The sequence below is a fragment of the Coregonus lavaretus genome, assembly GCF_964263955.1.
Source record: "Coregonus lavaretus genome assembly, chromosome: 20".
NCBI classification, from domain to species: Eukaryota; Metazoa; Chordata; class Actinopteri; order Salmoniformes; family Salmonidae; genus Coregonus; species Coregonus lavaretus.
This window is the reverse complement of record NC_140007.1, coordinates 2,009,313-2,035,627: the sequence shown is the minus strand read 5'-3', so window position 1 is coordinate 2,035,627 and position 26,315 is coordinate 2,009,313. Positions and strand designations below refer to the sequence as shown.

The 26,315-nt window shown below is 42.7% G+C and overlaps 1 protein-coding gene across 1 annotated transcript in view; it reads right to left on the bottom strand.

Annotated features, from left to right (window-relative positions):
• LOC311147672 (protein Wnt-5a-like) overlaps positions 1-26,315 on the bottom strand; it is an 82,103-nt gene that overhangs the window by 23,759 nt on the left and 32,029 nt on the right. Inside the window, exons 2-3 of the mRNA XM_084184426.1 lie at positions 9,591-9,756; positions 6,567-6,814 (exon numbers count right to left, since the gene is read on the bottom strand). Of these exons, the coding sequence (XP_084040552.1) occupies positions 6,567-6,814; positions 9,591-9,730 (388 nt within the window). The 5' untranslated portion in view covers positions 9,731-9,756. The remainder of the gene's footprint in view (positions 1-6,566; positions 6,815-9,590; positions 9,757-26,315) is intronic.

The window sequence follows — 26,315 nt, the reverse complement described above, 5'->3', positions numbered from 1 at the left end:
TTAACTTCTGGGCCACATCCTGACTGATGGCAGCCCATTCTTGCATAATCAATGTTTGTCAGAATTTGTGGGTTTTTGTTTGTCCACCCGTTTCTTGAGGATCGACCACACGTTCTCAATGGGATTAAGGTCTGGAGATTTTCCTGGCCATGGACCCAAAGTTTCGATGTTTTGTTCCCCGAGCCACTTAGTTATCACTTTTGCCTTATGGCAAGGTGCTCCATCATGCTGGAAAAGGCATTGGTTGTCACCAAACTGTTTTTGGATGGTTGGAAGAAGTTGCTCTCAGAGGATGTGTTGGTACCATTCTTTATTCATGGCTGTGTTCTTAGGCAAAATTATGAGTGAGCCCACTCCCTTGGCTGAGAAGCAACCCCACACATGAATGGTCTCAGGATTCTTTACTGTTGGCATGACACAGGACTGATGGTGGCGCTCACCTTGTCTTCTCCTGACAAGGTGTTTTCCGGATGCCCCAAACAATCGGAAAGGGGATTCATCAGAGAAAATGACTTTACCCCAGCCCTCAGCAGTCCAATCCCTGTACCTTTTGCAGAATATCAGTCTGTCCCTTATGTTTTTCCTGGAGAGAAGTGGCTTCTTTGCTGCCCTTCTTGACAGCAGGCCATCCTCCAAAAGTATTTGCCTCACTGTGCGTGCAGATGCACTCACACCTGCCTGCTGCCATTCCTGAGCAAGCTCTGCACTGGTGGTGCCCCGATCCCACAGCGAATCAACTTTCGGAGACGGTCCTGGCGCTTGCTGTACTTTCTTGGGCGCCCTGAAGCCTTCTTCACAACAATTGAACCACTCTCCTTGAAGTTCTTGATGATCCGATAAATGATTGATTTAGGTGCAATCTTACTAGCAGCAATATCCTTGCCTGTGAAGACCTTTTTGTGCAAAGCAATGATGACGGCACGTGTTTCCTTGCAGGTAACCATGGTTAACAGAGGAAGAACAATGATTTCAAGCACCACCCTCCTTTTAAAGCTTCCAGTCTGTTATTCTAACTCAATCAGCATGACAGAGTGATCTCCAGCCTTGTCCTCGTCAACACTCTCACCTGTATTAACAAGAGAATCACTGACATGATGGCAGCTGGTCCTTTTGTGGCAGGGCTGAAATGCAGTGGTAATGTTTTTTGGGGATTAAGTTAATTTTCATGGCAAAGAGGGACTTTGCAATTAATTGCAATTCATCTGATCACTCCTCATGACATTTTGGAGTATATAAAAATTGCCATCATCAAAACTGAGGCAGCAGACTTTGTGAAAATTTGTATTTGTGTCATTCTCAAAACTTTTGACCACGACTGTATTGTAAATATGTGGTGATGGAGTGGTGCCTTGAGGGAACACACTGAATGTGTTGGGTAAGGTGTTACTAAATGTCATGTCAAGTAGTATTTTAAACTGTCTTATGTTGCTGGACCCCAGGGAGAGTAGCTGCTGCCTTGGCAGCTAATGGGGATCCATAATAAATACAAATATAAACACAAACTACATTCCCAATCAAACTGATGCCCTGAATTTAGCAGTTGCTATCGACAGATCAGTTGGAAAAAGTTGTGATGGGCTACTTTCTGCACATGCCACAGTCAGTGTGACCCATAGTGACTTGACACAATGCTTGCCAAACAAGATGTGTCTACAAACAAAACTGAGTTAAATGGTTCCATTCTGCCGTGAATCATTCATCCATGTTTACGGGCAAGAGTCTAGCTACATTGTCATATATTATACATTTCTAATTTTGTCAGAAATGATTGGCAATATTGAAAGGTTTAGTTATAAATGACCCATCAACTTCAATGAACAATGGAGATGAATTGGGTTTTCTGCCCAATATATCATTTAAGGTACTCCAAAGTATTTTCTATTGTGTTTTATGTCATTTATCTTGTTTTGGTAATATCATTTATTCTTCTTTTTGTTAAGTTTAGTCACAAAATGTCTCAATGTACAGTATGCCAACCAATCAGCTGAGCAGCCTGACTTGTTTGCCTCCTATTTTGCATCATTTCTTTGAACCATACAATTTTTCAATTCATCATCAATCCATGGAGCTCTTACAGTTCTCAGTTCATTTCTTAACAGGTGCATGCTTGTCAACATCAGACCAACATACATGTTTTACATCTTCAACAAAAGAGTCCTGAGAAAACATTTTTGTATGATCTCTTCAGTGGTGGACCAGCTGGCTGGTGTGTTTACGGACATATTCAATCTCTCCTTTTCCCAGTCTGCTGTTCCCACATGCATCAAGATGGCCACCATTGTTCCTGTACCCAAGAAAGCAAAGGTAACTGAACTAAATGACTATCGCCCCATAGCACTCACCTCGTGATCATGAAGTGCTTTGAGAGACTAGTCAAGTATCATATCACCTCTACCTTACCTGTCACCCTAGACCCACTTCAATTTGCTTACTGTCCAAATAGAGCCACAGACGATACAATTGCCATCACACTGCACACTGCCATATCCCATCTGGACAAGAGGAATACCTATGTAAGAATGCTGTTAATTGACTATAGCTCAGAATTCAATACCATAGTACCCTCCAAGCTCATCATTAAGCTCGAGACCCTGGGTCTGAACCCCGTCCTGTGCAATTGGGTCCTGGACTTCCTGACGGGCCGCCCCCAGGTGGTGAAGGTAGGACACAATATCTCCACTTCGCTGATCCGCAATACTGGGACCCCACAAGGGTGCGTGCTCAGCCCCCTCCTGTACTCCCTGTTCACCCATGACTGCGTGGCCTGGCACGCCTCCAACTCAATCATCAAGTTTGCAGACGACACAACAGTAGTAGGCTTGATTACCAACAATGACGAGACCACATACAGGGAGGAGGTGAGGGCTCTGGGAGTGTGGTGCCAGGAAAATAACCTCTCACTCAACGTCAACAAAACAAAGGAGATGATCGTGGACTTCAGGAAACAGCAGAGGGTGCAACCCCCGATCCACATCGACGGGACCGCAGTGAAGAAGGTGGAAAGCTTCAAGTTCCTTGGCGTACACATCACTGACAAACTGAAATAATCCACCCACGCAGACAGTGTGGTGAAGAAGGCGCAACAGAGCCTCTTCAAGCTCAGGAGTCTGAAGAAATTTGGCTTGGCACCTAAACCCTCAAACTTTTACAGATGCACAATTGAGAGCATCCTGTCAGGCTGTATCACCGCCTGATACGGCAACTGCTCTGCCCGCAACCGCAAGGCTCTCCAGAGGGTGGTGTGGTCTGCCGAACGCATTACCGGGGGCAAACTACCGCCCTCCAAGACACATACAGCACCCGATGTCACAGGAAGGCCAAAAAGATCATCAAGGACATCAACCACCCGAGCCACTGCCTGTTCACCCCGCTATCATCCAGAATGTGAGGTAGTCCAGGTGCATCAAAGATGGGACCGAGAGAATGAAAAACAGCTTCTATCTCAAGGCCATCAGACTGTTAAATAGCCACACTAGCACATTAGAGGCTGCTGCTGCCTATCGAAATCACTGGCCACTGTAAGAAATGGAACAATAGTCACTTTAATAGTGTTTACATATCTTGCACTAAATAAAAACATAAATAAAAATGCCATTTAACAGACGCTTTTATCCAAAGGAACTTACAGTCATGCGTGCATCCATTTTTGTGTGTGGGTGGTCCCGGGGATCAAACCCACTACCCTGGCGTTACAAGCACCGTGCTCTACCAGCTGAGCTACAGAGGACCACTACTCATCTCATATGTATATACTGTGTTATATTCTATAATATTCTACTGTATCTTAATCCATACCGCTCTGTCATTGCTTGTCCATATACAGTGGGGAGAACAAGTATTTGATACACTGCCAATTTTGCAGGTTTTCCTACTTACAAAGCATGTAGGGGTCTGTAATTTTTATCATAGTTAAACTTCAACTGTGAGAGAACTCGTTACCTGTATAAAATACACCTGTCCACACACTCAAACAGACTCCAACCTCTCCACAATGGCCAAGACCAGAGAGCTGTGTAAGGACATCAGGGATAAAATTGTAGACCTGCACAAGGCTAGGATGGGCTACAGGACAATAGGCAAGCAGCTTGGTGAGAAGGCAACAACTGTTGGTGCAATTATTAGAAAATGGAAGAAGTTCAAGATGACGGTCAATCACCCTCGGTCTGGGGCTCCATGCAATATCTCACCTCGTGGGGCATCAATGATCATGAGGAAGGTGAGGGATCAGCCCAGAACTACACGGCAGGACCTGGTCAATGACCTGAAGAGAGCTGGGACCACAGTCTCAAAGAAAACCATTAGTAACACACTACGCCGTCATGGATTAAAATCCTGCAGCGCACGCAAGGTCCCCCTGCTCAAGCCAGCGCATGTCCAGGCCCGTCTGAAGTTTGCCAATGACCATCTGGATGATCCAGAGGAGGAATGGGAGAAGGTCATGTGGTCTGATGAGACAAAAATAGAGCTTTTTGGTCTAAACTCCACTCGCCGTGTTTGGAGGAAGAAGAAGGATGTGTACAACCCCAAGAACACCATCCCAACCGTGAAGCATGGAGGTGGAAACATCATTCTTTGGGGATGTTTTTCTGCAAAGGGGACAGGACGACTGCACCGTATTGAGGGGAGGATGGATGGGGCCATGTATCGCAAGATCTTGGCCAACAACCTCCTTCCCTCAGTAAGAGAATTGAAGATGGGTCGTGGCTGGGTCTTCCAGCATGACAATGACCCAAAACACACAGCCAGGGCAACTAAGGAGTGGCTCCGTAAGAAGCATCTCAAGGTCCTGGAGTGGCCTAGCCAGTCTCCAGACTTGAACCCAATAGAAAATCTTTGGAGGGAGCTGAAAGTCCGTATTGCCCAGCGACAGCCCCGAAACCTGAAGGATCTGGATGGAGGAGTGGGCCAAAATCCCTGCTGCAGTGTGTGCAAACCTGGTCAAGAGCTACAGGAAACTTATGATCTCTGTAATTGCAAACAAAGGTTTCTGTACCAAATATTATGTTCTGCTTTTCTGATGTATCAAATACTTATGTCATGCAATAAAATGCAAATGTATTACTTAAAAATCATACAATGTAATTTTCTGGATTTTTGTTTTAGATTCCGTCTCTCACAGTTGAAGTGTACCTATGATAATAAATGACAGACCTCTACATGCTTTGTAAGTAGGAAAACCTGCAAAATCGGCAGTGTATCAAAAACTTGTTCTCCCCACTGTATGTATATATTCTTAAATTCCATTCCTTACTAGATTTGTGTGTATTGGGTACATGTTGTGAAATTTTTTGATATTACTTGTTAGATATTACTGCACTGTCGGAGCTAGAAGCACAAGCATTTCGCTACACCCGCAATAACATGTGCTAAGCCTGTGTATGTGACAAATAAAATTTGATTTGATTTGATTGTCATACTTGAGTAAAAGTAAAGATATGGTCATAGAAAATGACTCAAGTAAAAGTGAAAGTAACCCAGTAAAATACTACTTGAGTAAAAGTCTAAAAGTATTTGGTTTTAAATATACTTAAGTATCAAAAGTAAATGTAATTGCTAAAATATATTAAGCAAACCAGGCGGTACAATTTTCTTGTTCTTTTAATTTAGGGATAACGAGGGCACACTCAAACACCCATCATTACAAACAAATAATTTGTGTTTAGTCAGTCCGCCAGATCAGAGGCAGTAGGGATGACCAGGGATGTGAATTTGACCATGATCCTGTTCTGCTAAGCATTCAAAGTGTAATGAGTACTTTTGCGTGTCAGGGAAAATATATGGAGTAGAAAGTATATTATTTTCTTTAGGAATGCAGTGAAATAAAAGTAGTCAAAAATATAATTGGTAAAGTAAACCACAGATACCCCCAAAAACTACTTAAGTAGTACTTTAAAGTATTTTTACTTAAGTACTTTACACAACTGGATCTCTTATAATTTACTATAGGCCCAACCTTTTGCACTTTGGCTTTCCTTGTTATTGCCAAAATGTTATGTCACTACAGCTAATGAGAACTGGTATTTATTTGGAGCGAAGCTCTGCAGCATTAATGAAGATATGATCAATACAAGTGGATGTCACAGATTCAACACTATTGGTAGACACTAGTTGGTTAAGTGATAGCCTGGGTCATCTTACAGGCATTTTTCACAGTTAGAAGCTTCCTCTTGAGAGGACAGCAAGTTGCTAACCAGTCAATGTTCAGGTCACTCAGAAAATAAACCTGTATTTTAACATCACATACACTATCAAACATGCACACACATTATCCAAATACTGACTGTTAGCACTTGATGGCCTATAGCAGTACCCCAAAAGAAGAGGCTTTAGAGTAGACAGGTGAACTTGCAACCACAACACTTCAACATTTGACATGAGATCCTCTCTAAGCTTTAAAGGTCTATGGCTCTGAACAGATTAACTCCATACTCATCACTTCTACTCAACCTCTTTCAAGTACAGAGTAGAATACAACAGACTGGACTAGAATATAATGATGTAAGAGGGTATTAAAAATAGAGTGTCTGCGACTGAAGACCACGTTAACCCACTGAGCTAAGCCTTACCTATCTGCATGACCCGTCCGAACACGGAGGAGTTGTCCACGGTGCTGCAGTTCCAACGCCGTTGTCGGAACTGATACTGGCACTCCCTGATGCCAGTCTTGGCGCCCTCGCCGATGTACTGCATGTGGTCCTGGTAGAGCTGGCACAGCTTCTTCTGGCCCTGAGACAGACTTACCAGCTGGCTGCACAGAGGCTGGGCACCGATGATGTATGCCTCGGGGATCAGCAGAGGGTTCATGGCTAAAGACCTGGAAAGAGGGAGAGGAAGAGAGAGAGAATAACCTGTTAGAGAATAACTGCACGCAAGCTCGCGTGCCCACACACAGCAATCCATTCTAAACCCCCCCAGAGCAGCACAATTAGCCCCCACTGTAACCTGATCTGTTGGGGAGAGCAGCCAGGGAGGGAGGGAGAGAAAACACACTGACACACACCCCCCTAACAGGCCTCACTCGCTCGGACACAGTAAATCGTTTGCACCTGTGTGTCTTTTACTGGAGGGAACTGAAAGGCACACAAATCACAAACACACACACAAACCACAACACACACACACACACGTCAGCAGTAGGTATTTTGTGTGATAATGTTTGTGTCCATACTAAATCACATAATCCATGGAATATCACAATGGAATTTCTCTTCTGCCATTGCTTTAGTCAACTACAGTATGTAGAGTCTCAATACATCAACAAATACAACTTCATGGATTTGTTGAAAAGGCTACAGATGATTGTATTCCTCTGCCTAATGACCTCAGTATAGCTCATTGCTTCAGTATTCTCACTAAAGAGTTGTGTACTGTTTGTTCTAGTTTCCTATAAACAAGTAGAAAACATGTCTGTAAAAGTTCTACTTTCCATTTGGCACAAATTCTTTAGCGTTTTGCTGTTACAAAATCACCACAAACACCACACACACACTTGCAGGCAAACACACACACACACACACACGCTCACACGCAGAGACACAAACAGAATTCAAATTAGATCTGATTTGAGCAATGCTCCTATGGTGATGTCTAAACACTGTTTACCTCTGTGTAGCAAATCTATTCAGTTTGTCTCTCAACTGCATGTTCACATTTAGACTTCTCTCCTAATGGCACACACAAACACCCGTTTAGATTAGTGGACACCCCTTTAAATTAGAGGATTCGGCTATTTCAGCCACACCCGCTTAAATTCAACAAAAGATTACACACACTTTATTTACTTAGTTTTGTTTTTGTTTCTTACACACACACACACACACACACACACACACACACACACGTTTGGATTTTCCTGTTCTATATTTTCCAAATGATAAATAGATATACTGTATAGATACACTATATTTACAAAAGTATATGGACACTCCTTCAAATTAGTAGATTTGGCTATTTCAGCCACACCCGTTTCTGACAGGTACAGTATATAAAATCGAGCACACAGCCATGCAATCTCCATAGACAAACATTACCAGTAAATTAGGCTTACTGGAGAGCTCAGTGACTTCAATGTCGATACCACCTTTACAAAAAGTCAGTTCGTCAAATTTCTGCCCTGTTAGAGCTGCCCCGGTCATCTGTAAGTACTGTTATTGTGAAGTGGAAACGTCAAGCAGCAACAACGTCTCAGCCACAAAGTGGTAGGCCACACAAGCTCACAGAACGGGACCGCCGAGTGCTGAAGTGCGTAAAAATCGTCTGTCCTCCGTAACAACACTCACTACTGAATTCCAAACTGCCTCTGGAAGCAACGTCAGTTTGTCGGGAGCTTCATGAAATGGGTATTCATGTCCGAGCATCCGCACACAAGCCTAAGATCACCATGCACAATGCCAAGCGTCGGCTGGAGTGGTGTAAAGCTCACCGCAATTGGACTCTGGAACAGTCGAAACGTGTTCTCTGGAGTGATGAATCAAGCTTCACCATCTGGCAGTCCGACGGACAAATCTGGGTTTGGCGGATGCCAGGAGAACGCTACCTGCCTGAATGCATAGTGCCAACTGTAAAGTTTGGTGGAGGAGGAATAATGGTCTGGGGCTGTATTTCATGGTTCGGGCTAGGCCCTTAGTTCCAGTGAAGGGAAATCTTAACGCTACAGCATACAATGACATTCTAGACATATCTGTGCTTCCAATTTTGTGGCAACAGTTTGGGGAAGGCCCTTTCCTGTTTTAGCATGACAATAGCGCCGTCCACAAAGTGAGGGCCATACAGAAATGGTTTGTCGTGATTGGTGTGCAAGAACTTGACTGTCTTGCATAGAGACCTGACCTCAACCCCATCAAACACCTTTGGGATGAATTGGAACACTGACTGTGAGCCAGGCCTTATCGCCCAACATCAGTGCCCCGACCTCACTAATGCTCGTGGCTGAATGGATGCAAGTCCCCGCAGCAATGTTCCAACATCTAGTGTAAAGCCTTCCCATATTAATGCCCATGACTTTGGAATGAGATGTTCGACGAGCAATGTTGTGTACATGACGCTTATATGAATTCATTAGATTCAATGAGGGAAGATTAGTGTAACTATATTGATGCCTAGAGATAAGCCAGAGACATGACGCCTAAGTGAATACATTGCATTCAATTGGGAGAAGATTAGTGTCACAATATTACTGCCTACAAATATGCTTCACAGACATGATTCCTAAGTTAATACATTGCATTCAATGAGATTGATGTATAGATATGCATCAAGTAGTTGACAAGTCAATTGCATTCATTTCTGTTGGTTCTCTCTCTCACACACACACACACTCTTCTATAATCCCCCTCTTTCCTTATTTCTCCCTCTCTTTGCCTCCCTCTGTCTCTCTCTCGACTTCCTTTTTATCTCCCCTCCTTCTCGTCTCTCTCCCTCCCCCATCTTTCACCCCCTCCACCCTCCTTCTGTCTATCTCTCTCTATTCTCTAACACGCCTCTCCATCTCTTTGCCTCCCTCTGTCTCTCTCTCTACCTCCTCTTTATCCACACACAGAGAGCAGAGCAGTATCATGTAAAGTGTATTGTGTAAAATGAAGTGTACATACCACCATGAGTTGGCCTCCACCACCACCTGCATGAGTAGTGTGAGGAGAGTGAGGGCGAACGTACAGTGTCTGGAGTCCAACACACCCCTCACCAGTGCTGAAGGACAACACACACACACCAGCCTCCTCAGGAACAACATAGTGGATCAGCTCTACAGGAACAGCTCTGAGGAGAGAAGGCAGGACACAGGGTCAGAGAGGCACGCATGCACACACACACACAAACTGAAACAGGCGAAGACTGTATACATATCCTGTCTGTCTGTCTACATCATAGAATGAATAGAAAGGGTGTCTCTATTCAAATTAATGATGGCATAATGGTTGGACAGGCAGCCATTTTCAGTGTACCCATGCCTGGAAGTGTGCCCTTCAATCTGTGCTGTGATTTGTTTTTTGTTTCGTTTTTTTATTGAAATTCCATCAATTTTAACACAAACCATCATTACTGCAGCGCTCTGTCCCACTTGACAATTGTTTCTGGCGTTATCCCTAAGATCTGGAAAGCGGCACATGTCCTCCCCCTACATAAAAGAGCAAATCCTTCTGACTTAGATAACTGCCGTCCAATTTCCAAATGATCTTGCCTTTCCAAAGTTTTAGAATCCTCTCTGCTAAGAACTTTAACTTCTACCTCTATTCTTAAATGTGCACCAATCCAGTTTTCAACCTGGACATAGCACAGATTATGCTGCTACGCTTGTTTTAGATGTGTTAAATTGCTTAGATCCTAAACATCATTGTGCTGTCTTATTTATAGACATTTCCAAGGGCTTTGATACCGTTGACCTTCACATGCTCATTCAAAGATTGACTGAAGTAGTCCTGGATCAGGCTTCTTGCAAGTGGTTTGATAATTATCTGTCAGACAGGTGTGGTAAACCATGGGGTGTTGGGTTCAGCGCACAGAGATGGACACAGAGACAGGGAGGTTCTAGTCAGAAAACACGACTTTACTAGGCAACAAAAATAAATGTAACAACAAATTTACTTAGGATTGGCTCGGTCCTTCTCATATTCGTCTCCATGCCTCCGGGAGCTTCGTTCCCCTCTGTCGGCTCACTCCTTGCCTCTCTCTTTTTCTCTCTCAGGTTGTGCCATGGTGCTCCATTTATGTGGCCTGCATGGCTGGTTGGCACCCTCCCCTAATTACCCCTAATGGATGCTATCAGCGTCGGGGTGCCCATCCCGGGTAGTCCCAGCAGAGGGAGCCAACGACGTCGTGGCACGTACCTCCCCTCTATCACCAACCCTCGGGGTAGACCTCCCGGGACACCATGTGTGATTTCTGATGGTGGTACAGTGGCTTGCGAAAGTATTCACCCCCCTTGGCATTTTTCCTATTTTGTTTTGCAACCTGGAAATAAAATGGATTTTTGGGGGGGTTTGTATCATTTGATTTACACAACATGCCTACTACTTTGAAGATGCAAAATATTTTTTCTTGTGAAACAAACAAGAAATAAGACAAAAAAACAGAAAACTTGAGCGTGCATAACTATTCACTCCCCCAAAGTCAATACTTTGTAGAGCAACCTTTTGCAGCAATTACAGCTGCAATTCTCTTGGGGTATGTCTCTATAAGCTTGGCACATCTAGCCACTGGGAGTATTGCCCATTCTTCAAGGCAAAACTGCTCCAGCTCCTTCAAGTTGGATAGGTTCCGCTGGTGTACAGCAGTCTTTAAGTCATACCACAGATTCTCAATTTTGATTGAGGTCTGGGCTTTGTCTAGGCCATTCCAAGACATTTAAATGTTTCCCCTTAAACCACTCGAGTGTTGCTTTAGCAGTATGCTTAGGGTCATTGTCCTGCTGGAAGGTGAAACTCCATCCCAGTCTCAAATCTCTGGAATACTGAAAAAGGTTTATTCAAGAATTTCCCTGTATTTAGCGCCATCCATCATTCCTTAAATTCTGACCAGTTTCCCAGTCCCTGCCGATGAAAAACATCCCACAGCATGATGCTGCCACCACCATGCTTCACTGTGGGGTTGGTGTTCTCAGGGTGATGAGAGGTGTTGGGTTTGCGCCAGACATAGCGTTTTCCTTGATGGCCAAAAAGCAACATTTTATTCTCATCTGACCAGAGTCCCTTTTCCATTTGTTTGGAGAGTCTCCCACATGCCTTTTGGTGAACACCAAACATGTTTGCTTATTTTTTTCTTTAAGCAATGGCTTTTTCTGGCCACTCTTCCATAAAGCCCAGCTCTGTGGAGTGTAAGGCTTTAAGTGGTCCTATGGACAGATACTCCAATCACCGCTGTGGAGCTTTACAGCTCCTTCAGGGTTATCTTTGGTCTCTTTGTTGCCTCTCTGATTAATGCCCTCCTTGCCTGGTCTGTGAGTTTTGGTGGGCGGCCCTTTCTTGGCGGGTTTGTTGTGGTGCCATATTCTTTCAATTTTTTTATTATGGATTTAATGGTGCTCCGTGAGATGTTCAAAGTTTTGAATATTGTTTTATAACCCAACCGTGATCTGTACTTCTCCACAACTTTGTCCCTGAACTGTTTGGAGAGCTCCTTGGTCTTCATGGTGCCACTTGCTTGATGGTGCCCCTTGCTTAGTGGTGTTGCAGACTCTGGGGCCTTTCAGAACAGGTGTATATATACACTGAGATGATGTGACACTTAGATTGCACACAGGTGGACTTTATTTGACTAATTATGTGACTTCTGAAGGTAATTGGTTGCACCAGATCTTATTTAGGGGCTTCATAGCAAAGTGCGTGAATACATTTGCACACACCACTTTTCTGTTTTTAATTTTTTAGAATTTTTTGAAACGATTCTGCAGGTTTTCCTACTTACAAAGCATGTAGAGGTCTGCAATTTTGTATCTTAGGTACACTTCAACTGTGAGAGACAGAATCTAAAGCAAAAATCCAGAAAATCACATTGTATGATTTTTAAGTAATTAATTTGCATTTTAGATAACCGGTTGTTTGTTCCTGACGCTGTCCGCCCATCGGTCCTGGTGTGGGCCCACTCCTCCAGGCTTGCCTGCCATCCGGGCTACCATCGGACCCTGGCCTTTGCACGACAGTGCTTTTGGTGGCCTACCATGGTCCCTGACATCTCCGCATCCGTTGCTGCCTGCACGATCTGTGTGCAGAACAAGAATCCTCGGCAAGCTCTGGCTGGTCTCCTTCAACCGCTGCCTTTCCCTAATTGTCCCTGGTCTCACATATCACGGGGCTCACCCCTTCTGATGGCAACACAGTCATCCTGACAGTAGTGGACCGGTTTTCCAAAGCAACCCATTTCATTTAATTCCTCTCCCCAAGCTACCCTCTGCCAAAGAGACGGCCCAGCTCATCACACAGCACGTCTTCCGGATCCATGGACTCCCGGTGGACATGGTCTCCGACCGGGGTCCTCAGTTCTCGTCCCGGTTCTGGAAGACGTTCTGCACACTCATTGGGTCGTCGGCCAGCATGTCCTCCGGTTTCCACCCTCAGTCCAACGGTATGGCTGTCTACTTGGGATCTTCCCCATTTTATCAGACCTTTCCCCATCTCCAAGATTATTAGCCCTTCTGTTGTTCGTCTTCTGTTGCCATGATCCCTCCGTATACATCCCACTTTTCATGTCTCAGAGCCCTTTGGCTCCTGTTTCCAGGCCTACCCCTCTCCCCCGTCTCATCGACGGCCAACCAGCATACACAGGCGCCTCCTGAAGGTTCGACTGCGGTGCAGTGGATTCCAGTACCTGGTTTACGGGAGGGTTATGGCCCAGAGGAGAGGTGCTGGGTCCACGCTAGGGACATCCTGGACCCAGGCCTCATCGCTGAGTTCCAACGCTGGTACCCTGGTCAATCAGGTATGCGCCCATGTAGGACGCCAGGTGACGTCCCTAGAGGGGTGTGTACTGATACACCCTGATCTGTTTCACCTGTCTTTGTGCTTGTCTTGTATAAATGAATTCCTCATTTAAAGTTACTGGATTAATAATTAAAACATTGAATTTCTCAAGCTGAAGAAATAATTGCAATTATTCTCGTCTTCCACCATCCATTGTCTTTTTGATCTAACAAAAGCCCCTCTAGCCTTTTCGTTGTACTTTTAATTAATTTAGCAGTTTATGTAACTGAATATCATACAACTCTGTACTTTATTTTTGACATTAAGCTAGGGAAGCAATTTCACTGACAATGCATTCTATCTTCAACCTCTTTTTTTATGCATGTTCCTTGCAATGCCTCATGGCCAATCTTCTAATCTTAAACTGTAATACTTCATAGTATTTCCCATGTTCACCATTTACTAATGGCTAATGTCCAGTGTTCTTCAATAAGAGAATTGACAATTTGTGTGAAATCTTCAATTTGCAATAGAGTTATATGTTTTCCAATAACCCACATTTGAACATATTTGTGAGTCATCACAAATATTCAGTTTTAGTTTGACTTTATGATCTGTTAAAATATCAGGTGAGTCTCAATTTGATCAACTTTAGGTTCTAATTAATTGGATATCAGCCATAAGTCTATTCTGGACTGTAGAGTTCCAATATAAGTATTTTACCACAGGTTTTCTATACCTCCATATATCAGTCACATTTATATTAGAGAATACAGATTACATATTACCTGAATCATGTGCTCTAGGAGGATTTCTGTCTCTCACCCAAATATCAGCTTTGCATTCTCTTTTATATCTTCCAATAGTTTTTCATTTCTTGAGTTATAACAATAAACATTAAAGTAAGAACTGTTCTCCAGCAGTTTCAATTACTAAATAGACCCAGTATCTCTTGTATGAGTCTTAGTTAATACATCCTCTTTAAACATGTCTTTGAGAATAGCGAATCCTGCAGAGTGATTTGTACCATGTGATAACCATAAACCATTGCCCCACATGTTCTTCCAAAATTGCACATCCTCTGAGCATAAATGGCATTCTTGTAAGAAAGTAAAATCTGCCGTTGTCTCTTTACAAAATAGAAAAAAGCTTTTCTTTTTACAATTTCACGTAAACCCCTTGTGTTAACGGCTATAAGAAGTAACTCCCTAACAATAAAAGTAGTTAACCAACTACTTAACTGAATTGAAAATGTTACTCCCACTCGCTTATAAGTGGAATGGAACATATTACATGTCATATTTAATCTTAATTTAATATTAACCTGTATTGGAACATTATAAATGAAAAAATGAAAAAAATAACAAGAACCAATTACCTGTCAAATGTCATAATCAATGGATGACGATCAAAATGTCAGTGTCAATATAGTATATGATTCAATGTCAACAACCTATGATAGAAAACATAAAGAAGGATAGGTAGAGATGTCTCTTCATTTGCGTCGTATTTCCTTCCCATCGATGTATGCTCTAGGACCAACTAAATAAGCACTCTTTCCCTTCTTGAGGGCACTCTCCAGAAGAGGCCAAAGAGCGGCACTGGCCTCCTTGTCCATTATGGTTAGGTCCTCGCCAAAGCGGAGTTTGGAGTCTATGAGGAAGCTGCTGTCCTTAGCTTTCTTCCAGATGAGGTCCCTCGTTGGTCGGAATACCAAAATAAAATCATCAGGGTTCTGTTCTCTATGTTCAATCCACTGATCTCATCTTGGACTGAGCACAGTGACTCCTTTAGGCCTGCAATGGATTTAGAGTTGTCTCTAATCATACATTCAAGGTTGTCTGCCCTCGAATTCATTTTCACTGGTCGAGCCCCGATTCTTTTTTGTTGTAGTTCAAGTAAAGATGGTTCTGTGTTTGCTCTCATGTGCAGGGCTGAATGGTGGTGATGGTGAATCAGAAAAAAGCTCTCCATCCATTGTCATTTCGTGATCAGAAGTATCACTCACCATGGTGTCAATGCATTGAGCAGAGTGACATTCTAACACAGGGGGGATTTTCTGCCAGTCCTGCTTATCCTTTTTCAGTTTGTCTTGTTTGGCACTCTTTCACCTAAGGTTAGCCTACTAAGTAGCTGGCAACCGGTCTAGAATATTCATGTAAACTTTGTAATACGAAAAACGAAATATCTTCCTGACACACAAAAGTCACTTAACTATTCTGTCACAAATCGTACAATTTATGAGAAGGATTCAAAATCGATGTAGGAGAGCTCTCATATCACATCTGGCCAAGTTGCCATAAACATAGTCCCAGCCATAGCCGTAAGAAGTAGGGGTGCTGAGGGTGCTGCAGCACCCCCCTGAAAAATCATAATTAAAAAATATATTAATACGAAAGTACAAATGTCTAAAGATTACTTTCCAACATAGTCTGTTCCTGTGCGTCCTAACTACTTAGAAAAATTGGTAACACTTTACTTGACACCCAGTGTCATTCGGTCATAATCATGTCATAATATGGTCATAACACTGTCATGACCCATATATTTACATCTGTTGTGACATATATTGTGTTATTACATACCTGGTTATGACACCTACATAAGAGCGCAAAACCCACATTTATTCAAATTATTTTTTTCCCTGTCAAGAAGTTTCCTTTCATTTGAATGTTTGTTTCTTAAATCCTTTGTTGTTTTTGTGATTAATTCTTTACAGTCATGTTTTTTTCATCATATTTTAAATAGCTGTAAAGAAAATACACTTTAAGACACTGTCAAGAAGCATTATGACCATCATAATCATATAAGCCAGATAGAAGGGCATGTACATGATAGGCCTATCAGTCATCAGTCAAAAAGAGAGTGTCTTGTCCTGCTCCTGAAATCTGAAAAATCTGAAAAACCCTTGAATGGGTAGGTGTGTTCAAACTTTTGACTGGTAATGTACTAACCCAGGGAAAATATGACGGCAAAAAAAAAAAATCTGAGAAGCGAGCACTTAGATATAGAACGGTGCGCCAGAGCCAATCAGAGTGACAGTGGGCCTATATGCAAATAAGTTCACTTTGAACTGGTCTGTGTAGCAACAGTGCGACTTTAGATCATTAGGAAGCATTCGCCAAAAGCCACAAAATACACCCGAATGGATTTCTGCAAAATGTAAATACCACGGAAGTCCTCTTACATGTGGAAACTTTTGTCCTTTTGATCAAACAACCATGAAAAGGTTGCTCTCTCCCTCAGTTGCTTTTAGTTCAATTGTGAATTCCATAAAATTGAATACCCCCTCGGTTGTCAAATAATGGCACCGGAGGGGATGTCTGCCGTTTTACGGGCTCCTAACCAACTGTGCTATTTTGCTTGTTTTTTCGCATTGTTTGTAACTTGTTTTGTACATAATTATGCTGCCACCGTCTCTTATGACCGAAAAGAGCTTCTGGACATCAAAACAGCGATTACTCACCTCGAACGGGACAAAGATTTTTTCTTTAATGAGTCCGACGTGAAGGATATACTGCTTTGTGAAGACAAGGCACAAATCCATGTCATCAGCGTGAAGAAAAGACGGAGGAAAAGGGGGAGGAGGGCGGGGTACTTGTAAGAATTAGCCGACGACTAGGTAAACCACGACTTCCCTCCTTATTATTGACCAACATGCAATCATTGGAAAACAAACTGGACGATGTACGATTAAGACTATCCTACCAACGGGACATTAAAAACTGTAATATCTTATGTTTCACCGAGGCATGGCTGAACAACGACACAGATAATATAGAGCTGGCTGGCTTCTCTGTGCATCGGCAGGACAAAGCAGCTACATCTGGTAAGACTTGGGCCGGGGGTGTGTGTCTATTTGTCAATAGCTGCTGGGGAGCGATGTCTAATATTAAAGAAGTCTCAAGGTATTGCTCGCCTGAGGTAGAATACCTCATGATAAGCTGTAAATCACACTATCTACCAAGAGTCTACATTATTCGTAGCAGTCTATTTACCACCGTAAACCGATGCTGGCACTAAGACTACACTCAACAAGCTGTATAAGGCCATAATTAAATAAGAAAATGCTCACCCAGAAGCGGCGATCCTAGTTGCCGGGGACTGTAAGCAGGCAAACCTAAATCCGTTTTACCTCATTTCTACCAGCATGTCATGTGCAGCCAGAGGAGAAAAAAAAAACTCTAGACCACCTTTACTCCACACACAGAGACGCATACAAAGCTCTCCCTTGCCCTCAAATTGGCAAATCTGACCATAATTATATTCTCCTGATTCCTGCTTACAAGCAAAAACTAAAGCAGGAAGTACCAGTGACTCACTCAATACAGAAGTGGTCAGATGACGTGGATGCTCCGCTACAGGACTGTTTTGCTAGCACAGCCTGGAATATGTTCCGGGATTCATCCAATGGCATTGAGGAGTATACCACCTCAGTCACCGACTTCATCAATAAGTGCATCAACGACGTCGTCCCCACAGCGACCGTACGTACATTTCCCAACCAGTAGCCATGGATTAAAGGCAACATCCGCACAGAGCTAAAAGCTAGAGCTTCCGCTTTCAAGGAGTGGGACACTAATCCGGACGCTTATAAGAAATCCTGCTATGCCCTCAGATGAACCATCAAACAGCGTCAATAAAGGACTAAGTTTGAATCCTACTATACCGGCTCTGACACTCGTCAGATGTGGCAGGGCTTGAAAAATATGACTGACTACAAAGGGAAACCCAGCCATGAGTTGCCCAGTGACGCGAGCCTACCAGACGAGCTAAATGCCTTATGCTCGCTTCAAGGATAGGCAAGCAACACTGAAGCATGCATGAGAGCACCAGCTGTTCCGGACGACTGTGTGATCACGCTCTCCTTAGCCGATGTGAGCAAGACCTTTAAACAGGTCAACATTCACAAAGCCGCGGGGCCAGACGGATTACCAGGATGTGTACTCAAAGCATGAGCTGACCAACGTGCAAGTGTCTTTACCAACATTTTCAACCCCTCCCTGACCGAGTCTATAATACCTACATGCTTCAAACAGACCACCATAGTCCCTGTGCCCAAGAAAGCAAAGGTAATCTGCCTAAATGATTACCGCCCTGTAGCACTCACGTCTATAGCCATGAAGTGCTTTGAAAGGCTGGACATGGCTCACATCAACACCATCATGCCGGAAACCCTAGACCTACTTCAATTCGCATACCGCCCCAACAGATCCACAGATGACGCAATCTCAATCGCACTCCACACTGTCCTTTCCCACCTGGACAAAAAGAACACCTGTGTGAGAATGCTGTTCATTGACTACAGCTCAGCATTCAACACAAAGCTAAGGACCCTGGGACTAAACACCTCCCTCTGCAACTGGATCCTGGACTTCCTGATGGGCAGCCCCCAGGTGGTAAGGGTAGGCAACAACACATCTGTCACACTGATCCTCAACACTGGGCCCCTCAGGGGTGTGTGCTTAGCCCCCTCCTGTACTCTCTGTTCACCCACGACTGCGTGGCCAAGCACGACTCCAACACCATCATTAAGTTTGCTGACGACACAACAGTGGTAGGCCAGATCACCGACTATGATGAGACAGCCAATAGGGAGGAGGTCAGAGACATTTAAAAATGTTTTACATTTTTGTCATTTAGCAGACGCTCTTATCCAGAGCGACTTACAGTTAGTGAATACATCAGTATTTATTTTTATTTTTATACTGGCCCCCCGTGGGAGTTTCCCCACTGTACTTCCTAAGATGGATTACATCAAGATCTGGGCTATGTAGACGAATCCGGACATTGACTGAAACTTGGATCTCTGGGGACATTCTGGACTATTATGATATTAATATTGAGGGTTATAATGTGTTCAGAGCTGACAGACAGGGTAGAGGTGAAGGAGTGGCCATTCTTATAAAAAATATTTGATCTTTACTGAAATCCATTTCCCTTGCCAAAAAAAGTTTAGCTACTATCTTTAAGCCTTTGTCTGGGCAACAATGTGTCCGTAACTGTTATAGGGACTACCGTCCTCCTTCGGCTAACCTTTGTGCACTCGGAGTTAGCTAGTTTGTTGTCTTCTTTTATTAAATCAGAAGTTATTATCCTGCGTGACCTAAATTATGATTGGGAAATGCAGGCTTCAGACAATTCAAAATAAATGTGTAATGATCTAAACCTAACCCAGCTGGTGACTAAGCCTACACGGCCCAACCCTAAAGATCCTTCAAAGCACATAAACAGAATGGATCAGCACTGAATTCTGATGTGTATGTACAGTTGAAGTCGGAAGTTTACATACACTTAGGTTGGAGTCATTAAAACTAGTTTTTCAACCACTCCACACATTTCTTGTTGACAAACTATAGTTTTGGCAAGTCGGTTAGGACATCTACTTTGTGCATGACACAAGTACATTTTTCCAACAATTCTTTACAGACCGATTATTTCACTGTATCACAATTCCAGTGGGTCATAAGTTTACATACACTAAATTGACTGTGCCTTTAAACAGCTTGGAAAATTCCAGAAAATCATGTCATGGCTTTAGAAGCTTCTGATAGGCTAATTGACGTCATTTGAGTCAATTGGAGGTGTACATGTGGATGTATTTCAAGGCCTACCTTCAAACTCAGTGCCTCTTTGCTTGACATCATGGGAAAATTAAATTAAATCAGCCAAGACCTCAGAAAAACAATTGTAGACCTCCACAAGTCTGATTCATTTTGGGAGCAATTTCCAAACACCTGAAGGTACCACGTTCATCTGTACAAACAATAGTATGCAGGTATAAACACCATGGGACCACGCAGCCGTCATACTGCTCAGGAAGGAGATGCGTTCTGTCTCCTAGAGATGAACGTAACAAAGCCTCCTTCACTCATGCTGCCAAACATGCCCTCGTAAAACTGACTATTCTACCGATCCTTGACTTCGGCGATGTCATTTACAAAATAGCCTCCAACACTCTACTCAGCAAATTGGATGTAGTCTATCACAGTGCAATCCGTTTTGTCTCCAAAGCCCCATACACTACACACCACTGTGACCTGTACGCTCTTGTTGGCTGGTCCTCACTACATATTCGTCGCCAAACCCACTGGCTCCAGGCTATCTATAAATCACTGCTAGGCAAATCCCCGCCTTATCTTAGCTCATTTGTCACCATAGCAACACCCACCCGTAGTATGCGCTCCAGCAGGTATCTCTCACTGGTCATCCCCAAAGCCAACACCTCCTTTGGCCGCCATTCCTTCCGGTTCTCTGCTGCCAATGACTGGAACGAATTGCAAAAATCTCTGAAGCTGGAGACTCTTATCTCCCTCACTAACTTTAAGCATCAGTTGTCAGAGCACCTTACCGATCACTGCACCTGTACACAGCCCATCTGAAATTAGCCCACCCAACTACCTCATCCCTATATTGTTATTTATTTTGCTCATTTGCACCCCAGTATCTATATTTGCACATCATCTCTTGCACATCTATCATTCCAGTGTTAATGCTACTTGTAATTATTTTGCACTATAGCCTATTTATTGCCTTACCTCCATAACTTGCTACATTTGTACACACCGTATATATATTTTCTGTTGTATTTTTGACTTTATGTTTTGTTTTACCCCATATGTAACTCTGTGTTGTTGTTTTTAACCGCACTGCTTTGCTTTATCTTGGCCAGGTCGCAGTTGTAAATGAGAACTTGTTCTCAACTGGCTTACCTGGTTAAATAAAGGTGAAATAAAAATAAATAAAACTTTGATGCAAAAAGTGCAAATCAATCCCAAAACAACAGGAAAGGACCTTGTGAAGATGCTGGAGGCAACAGGTACAAACGTATCTATATCAACAGTAAAACTAATCCTATATCAACATAACCTGAAAGGCCACTCAGCAAGGAAGAAGCCACTGCTCCAAAACCGCCATAAAAAAGCCAGACTACGGTTTGCAACTGCAGATAGGGACAAAGATCGTACTTTTTGGAGAAATGTCCTCTGGTCTGATGAAACAAAAATACAACTGTTTGGCCATAATGACCATTGTTATGTTTGGAGGAAAAGGGGGCTGTTTGCAAGCCGAAGAACACCATCCCAACCGTGAAGCACGGGGGTGGCAGCATCATTCTGTGGGGGTGGTTTGCTGCAGGAGGGACTGGTGCACTTCACAAAATAGATGGTATCATGAGGAAGGAAAATTATGTGGATATAATGAAGCAACATCTCAAGACATCAGTCAAGAAGATAAAGCTTGGTCGTAAATGGGTCTTCCAAATGGACAATGACCCCAAGCGTACTTCCAAAGTTGTGGCAAAATGGCTTAAGGACAACAAAGTCAAGGTATTGGAGTGGCCATCACAAAGCCCTGACCTCAATCCTATAGAACATTTGTGGGCAGAACTGAAAAAGCATGTGCGAGCAAGGTGGCCTACAAACCTGACTCAGTTACACCAGCTCTGTCAGGGGGAATGGGCTAAAATTTACCCAACTTATTGTGGGAAGCTTGTGGAAGGCTACCCGGAACGTTTGACCGAAGTTGAACAATTTATGCTACCAAATACTAAATTGGGTGTATGTAAACTTCTGACCCACTAGGAATGTGATGAAAAAGTAAAAGCTGTAATAAATCATTCTCTCTACTATTATTATGACATTACACATTCTTAAAATAAAGTGGTGATCCTAACTGAACTAAGACAGGGAATTTGTACTAGGATTAAATGTCAGGAATTGTGAAAAACTGATTTTAAATGTATTTGGCTAAGGTGTATGTAAACTTCCGACTTCAACTGTATGTGTCATTAACAAGGTTGATGATCAGCAACCTTGTTAATTGAGGAAGACACACTGCTTAGATAAGGATCTGCTTAGTGACACACAATTTGATTCTTCAAAGTCAACTCTGATTGATCTTATCTTAACGTCCTGTGTCAAAAGGTTGTCTGGACTTGGCTTAAGACCCATAGATCTCTATATTACTCCCTTTTTGTTTACATTGCTCCCTTTTTGTTTACCTACTTCATAAACTTCCATCTTATCTAACGATGCTGTTGAAGTATAGACACCCGAGTTGCCTAACCCGTTCACAGGATTGGTTAACTCGAGGTTCCTAGGATCTCCACAGAGCTAGGTAAATCTGCTTTTAGTTTTAATGCAGCGTATTGCTGGAACAAAATTCAAAATATATTTCATGTTGATGTTCTGGTGCCATTCGGGCAATTTAAAGTATTGATTGGGGACTTATTTGTGGAGGAATGTAACAGTTTACCTGGGTGATTTGTGAGGCTTTATTTGTCCTTCCCATGAATGTGTTTTGGTATGTTAATGTGTATAAGTTTGTGTATAATGTGTATATTTATGTTGTATATACAGGGCACATTTGCAAAACAGATTTCGGTCTCAATATGTTTTTACTGTTAAAATAAAAGGTAAAAAAAAATGTTATTTTTCGATGCCTACCTCATTGCTGTACACGACACATACAATTATCTGTAAGGTCCATCAATCGAATAGTGAATTTCAAACACATATTCAACCAAAGACCAGGGAGGTTTTCAAATATTTCCAAAACTAAAAGCATTGTATTTGGGTCAAATCATTCAATAAATCCTACCTCAGCTACATCTTGTAATGAATAATGTGGAAATTGAGCAAGTTGAGGTGACTAAACTGCTTGGAGTAGCCCTGGATTGTAAACTGTCATGGTCAAAACATATTGATACAACAGAAGCTAAGATGGGGAGAAGTACAGTGAGGGAAACAAGTATTTGATCCCCTGCTGATTTTGTATGTTTGCCCACTGACAAAGAAATGATCAGCCTATAATTTTAATGGTAGGTTTATTTGAACAGTGAGAGACAGAATAACAACAAAAAAATCCAGAAAAACGCATGTCAAAAATGTTATAAATTGATTTGCATTTTAATGAGGGAAATAAGTATTTGACCCCTCTCAATCAGAAAGATTTCTGGCTCCCATGTGTCTTTTATACAGGTAACGAGCTGAGATTAGGAGCACTGCCTTTATCTCAGTTTGTTACCTGTATAAAAGACACCTGTCCACAGAAGCAATCAATCAATCAGATTCCATACTTTCCACCATGGCCAAGACCAAAGCGCTCTCCAAGAATATCAGGGACAAGATTGTAGACCTACACACGGCTGGAATGGGCTACAAGACCATCACCAAGCAGCTTGGTGAGAAGGTGACAACAGTTGGTGCGATTATTCGCAAATGGAAGAAACACAAAAGAACTGTCAATATCCCTCAGGCATGGGGCTCCATGCAAGATCTCACCTCGTGGAGTTGCAATGATCATGAGAATGTTGAGGAATCAGCCCAGCACTACACGGGAGGATCTTGTCAATGATCTCAAGGCAGCTGGGACCATAGTCACCAAGAAAACAATTGGTAACACACTACACCGTGAAGGACTGAAATCTTGCAGCGCCCACAAGGTCCCCCTGAAGTTTGCCAATGAACATCTGAATGATTCAGAGGAGAACTGGGTGAAAGTGTTGTGGTCAGATGAGACCAAAATGGAGCTCTTTGGCATCAAATCAACTCGCCGTGTTTGGAGGAGGAGGAATGCTGCCTATGACCCCAAGAACACCATCCCCACCGTCAAACATGGAGGTGGAAACATTATGCTTTGGGGTTGTTTTTCTGCTAAGGGGACAGGACAAATTCACCGCATCAAAGGGACGATGGACGGGGCCATGTACCGTCAAATCTTGGGTGAGAACCTCCTTCCCTCAGCCAGGGCATTGAAAATGGGTCGTGGATAGGTATTCCAGCACGACAATGACCCAAAACAAACGGCCAAGGCAACAAAGGAGTGGCTCAAGAAGAAGCATATTAAGGTCCTGGAGTGGCCTAGCCAGTCTCCAGACCTTAATCCCATAGAAAATCTGTGGAGGGAGCTGAAGGTTCGAGTTGCCAAACGTCAGCCTCGAAACCTTAATGACTTGGAGAAGATCTGCAAAGAGGAGTGGAACCAAATCCCTCCTAAGATGTGTGTTGACCAGGTTGCAAACTACATGAAACGTCTGACCTCTGTGATTGCCAACAAGTACTAAGTCATGTTTTGCAGAGGGGTCAAATACTTATTTTCCTCATTAAAATGCAAATAAATTTATAACATTTTTGACATGCGTTTTTCTGGATTTTTTTGTTGTTATTCTGTCTCTCATTGTTCAAATAAACCTACCATTAAAATTATAGACCAATTATGTCTTTGTCAGTGGGCAAACGTACAAAATCAGCAGGGGATCAAATACTTTTTTCCCCTCACTGTATGTCCATAATTAAGCGCTGCTCTGACTTCTTAACAACACTATCAACAATGCAGGTCCTACAGGCCCTCGTTTTTTTTCACACCTAGACTACAATCCAGTAGTGTGGTCAGGTACCACAAACAGGGACTTGGGAAAATTGCAGTTGGCTCAGAACAGGGCAGCACGGCTGGCCCTTAAAAGTACAAGGGGAGCTAACATTAATGACATGCATGTCAGTCTCTCCTGGTTTAGAGTGGAAGAGAGATTGACTTCATCACTGCTTGTTTTTGTAGGAGGTGTTGACAAGCTGAATGTACCAAGCTGTCTGTTTGGAATACTGGCACACAGCTCGGACACGCATGCATACCCCACAAGACATGTCACCAGAGGTCTCTTCACAGTCCCCAAGTCCAGAACAGACTATGGGAGGCGCACACTACATAGAGCCATGACTAAATGGAACTCTATTCCACATCAGGTAACTGATGCAAGCAGTAGAATCAGATTTAAAAAACAGGTAAAAATACATCTTATGGCACAACAGGGACTGTGAAGAGACGCACAAATTGTGATATTGTTGTATGGTGGTGTTAAACATGTTGTATTGTTGATAGGTAATGGTGTAATACGATGTACTGTTTTATCTTTTGCTTTATATGTAATGTAAATGTTTTAATATGTTTGGACCCCAGGAAGAGTGGCAGCAGCTAATGGGGATCCCTAATAAATACAAATAAAGTCAAACTGCAAAAAATTTGGCAAATAAATTACATTTATGTCCTAGACATGAAACATTATGTTTGGAGGAAATCCAACACAACACATCACTGAGTACCGCTCTTCATATTTTCAAGCATGGTAGTGGCTACATTATGTTATGGGTATGCTTGTCATCAGCAAGGGAGTGTTTTTAGGATAAAAACAAACGGAATAGAGCTAAGTACAGGCAACATGCTAGAATACTGGTGTCAGTCTGCTTTCCAACAGACACTGGGAGACCTTTCAGCAAGACAATAACCTAAAACTGGGCCAGGACACTGAATGTTCCTGAGTGTCCTAGTTACAGTTTTGACTTAAATGGGCTTGAAATTCTAATGGCAAGAATTGGAAATGGCTGTCTAGCAATGATCAACAACCAACGTGACAGAGCTTGAAGAATGAAAAAGAATAATTTGCAAATATTGTACAATCCAGGTGTGTAAAGCTCTTAGAGACTTACCCAGAAAGACTCACAGCTGTAAATCGCTACCAAAGGTGATTCTAACATGTATTGACTCAGGGGGTTGAATATTTATTAGTGTTTTATTTGTTCTAAATATTTGACAAATGTTTCTTCACTTTGACAGAGTATTTTGTGTAGATTGTTGACAAAAAAAGACAATTAAATCAATTTTCGAACCCACCATGTAACACAACAAAATGTGACTCATTTCAGGAAACTAGGTGTATGTCGCACATCACCACTTCACAGGAGAGGCATTTGAACGTAAACATTTATTTTTTCATCAAAATGCGTTATGGGGCAGAAATGCCTTCTGGAACATGTGAACTTTCATATGCCTCAATAACATACATGAATAAACCTTTTAAATTACAAGCCTAGTTGGTTTAGCCACGGAAAAAGACAGGAACCTTCCCGCTAGCCATGATTGGCTGAGATA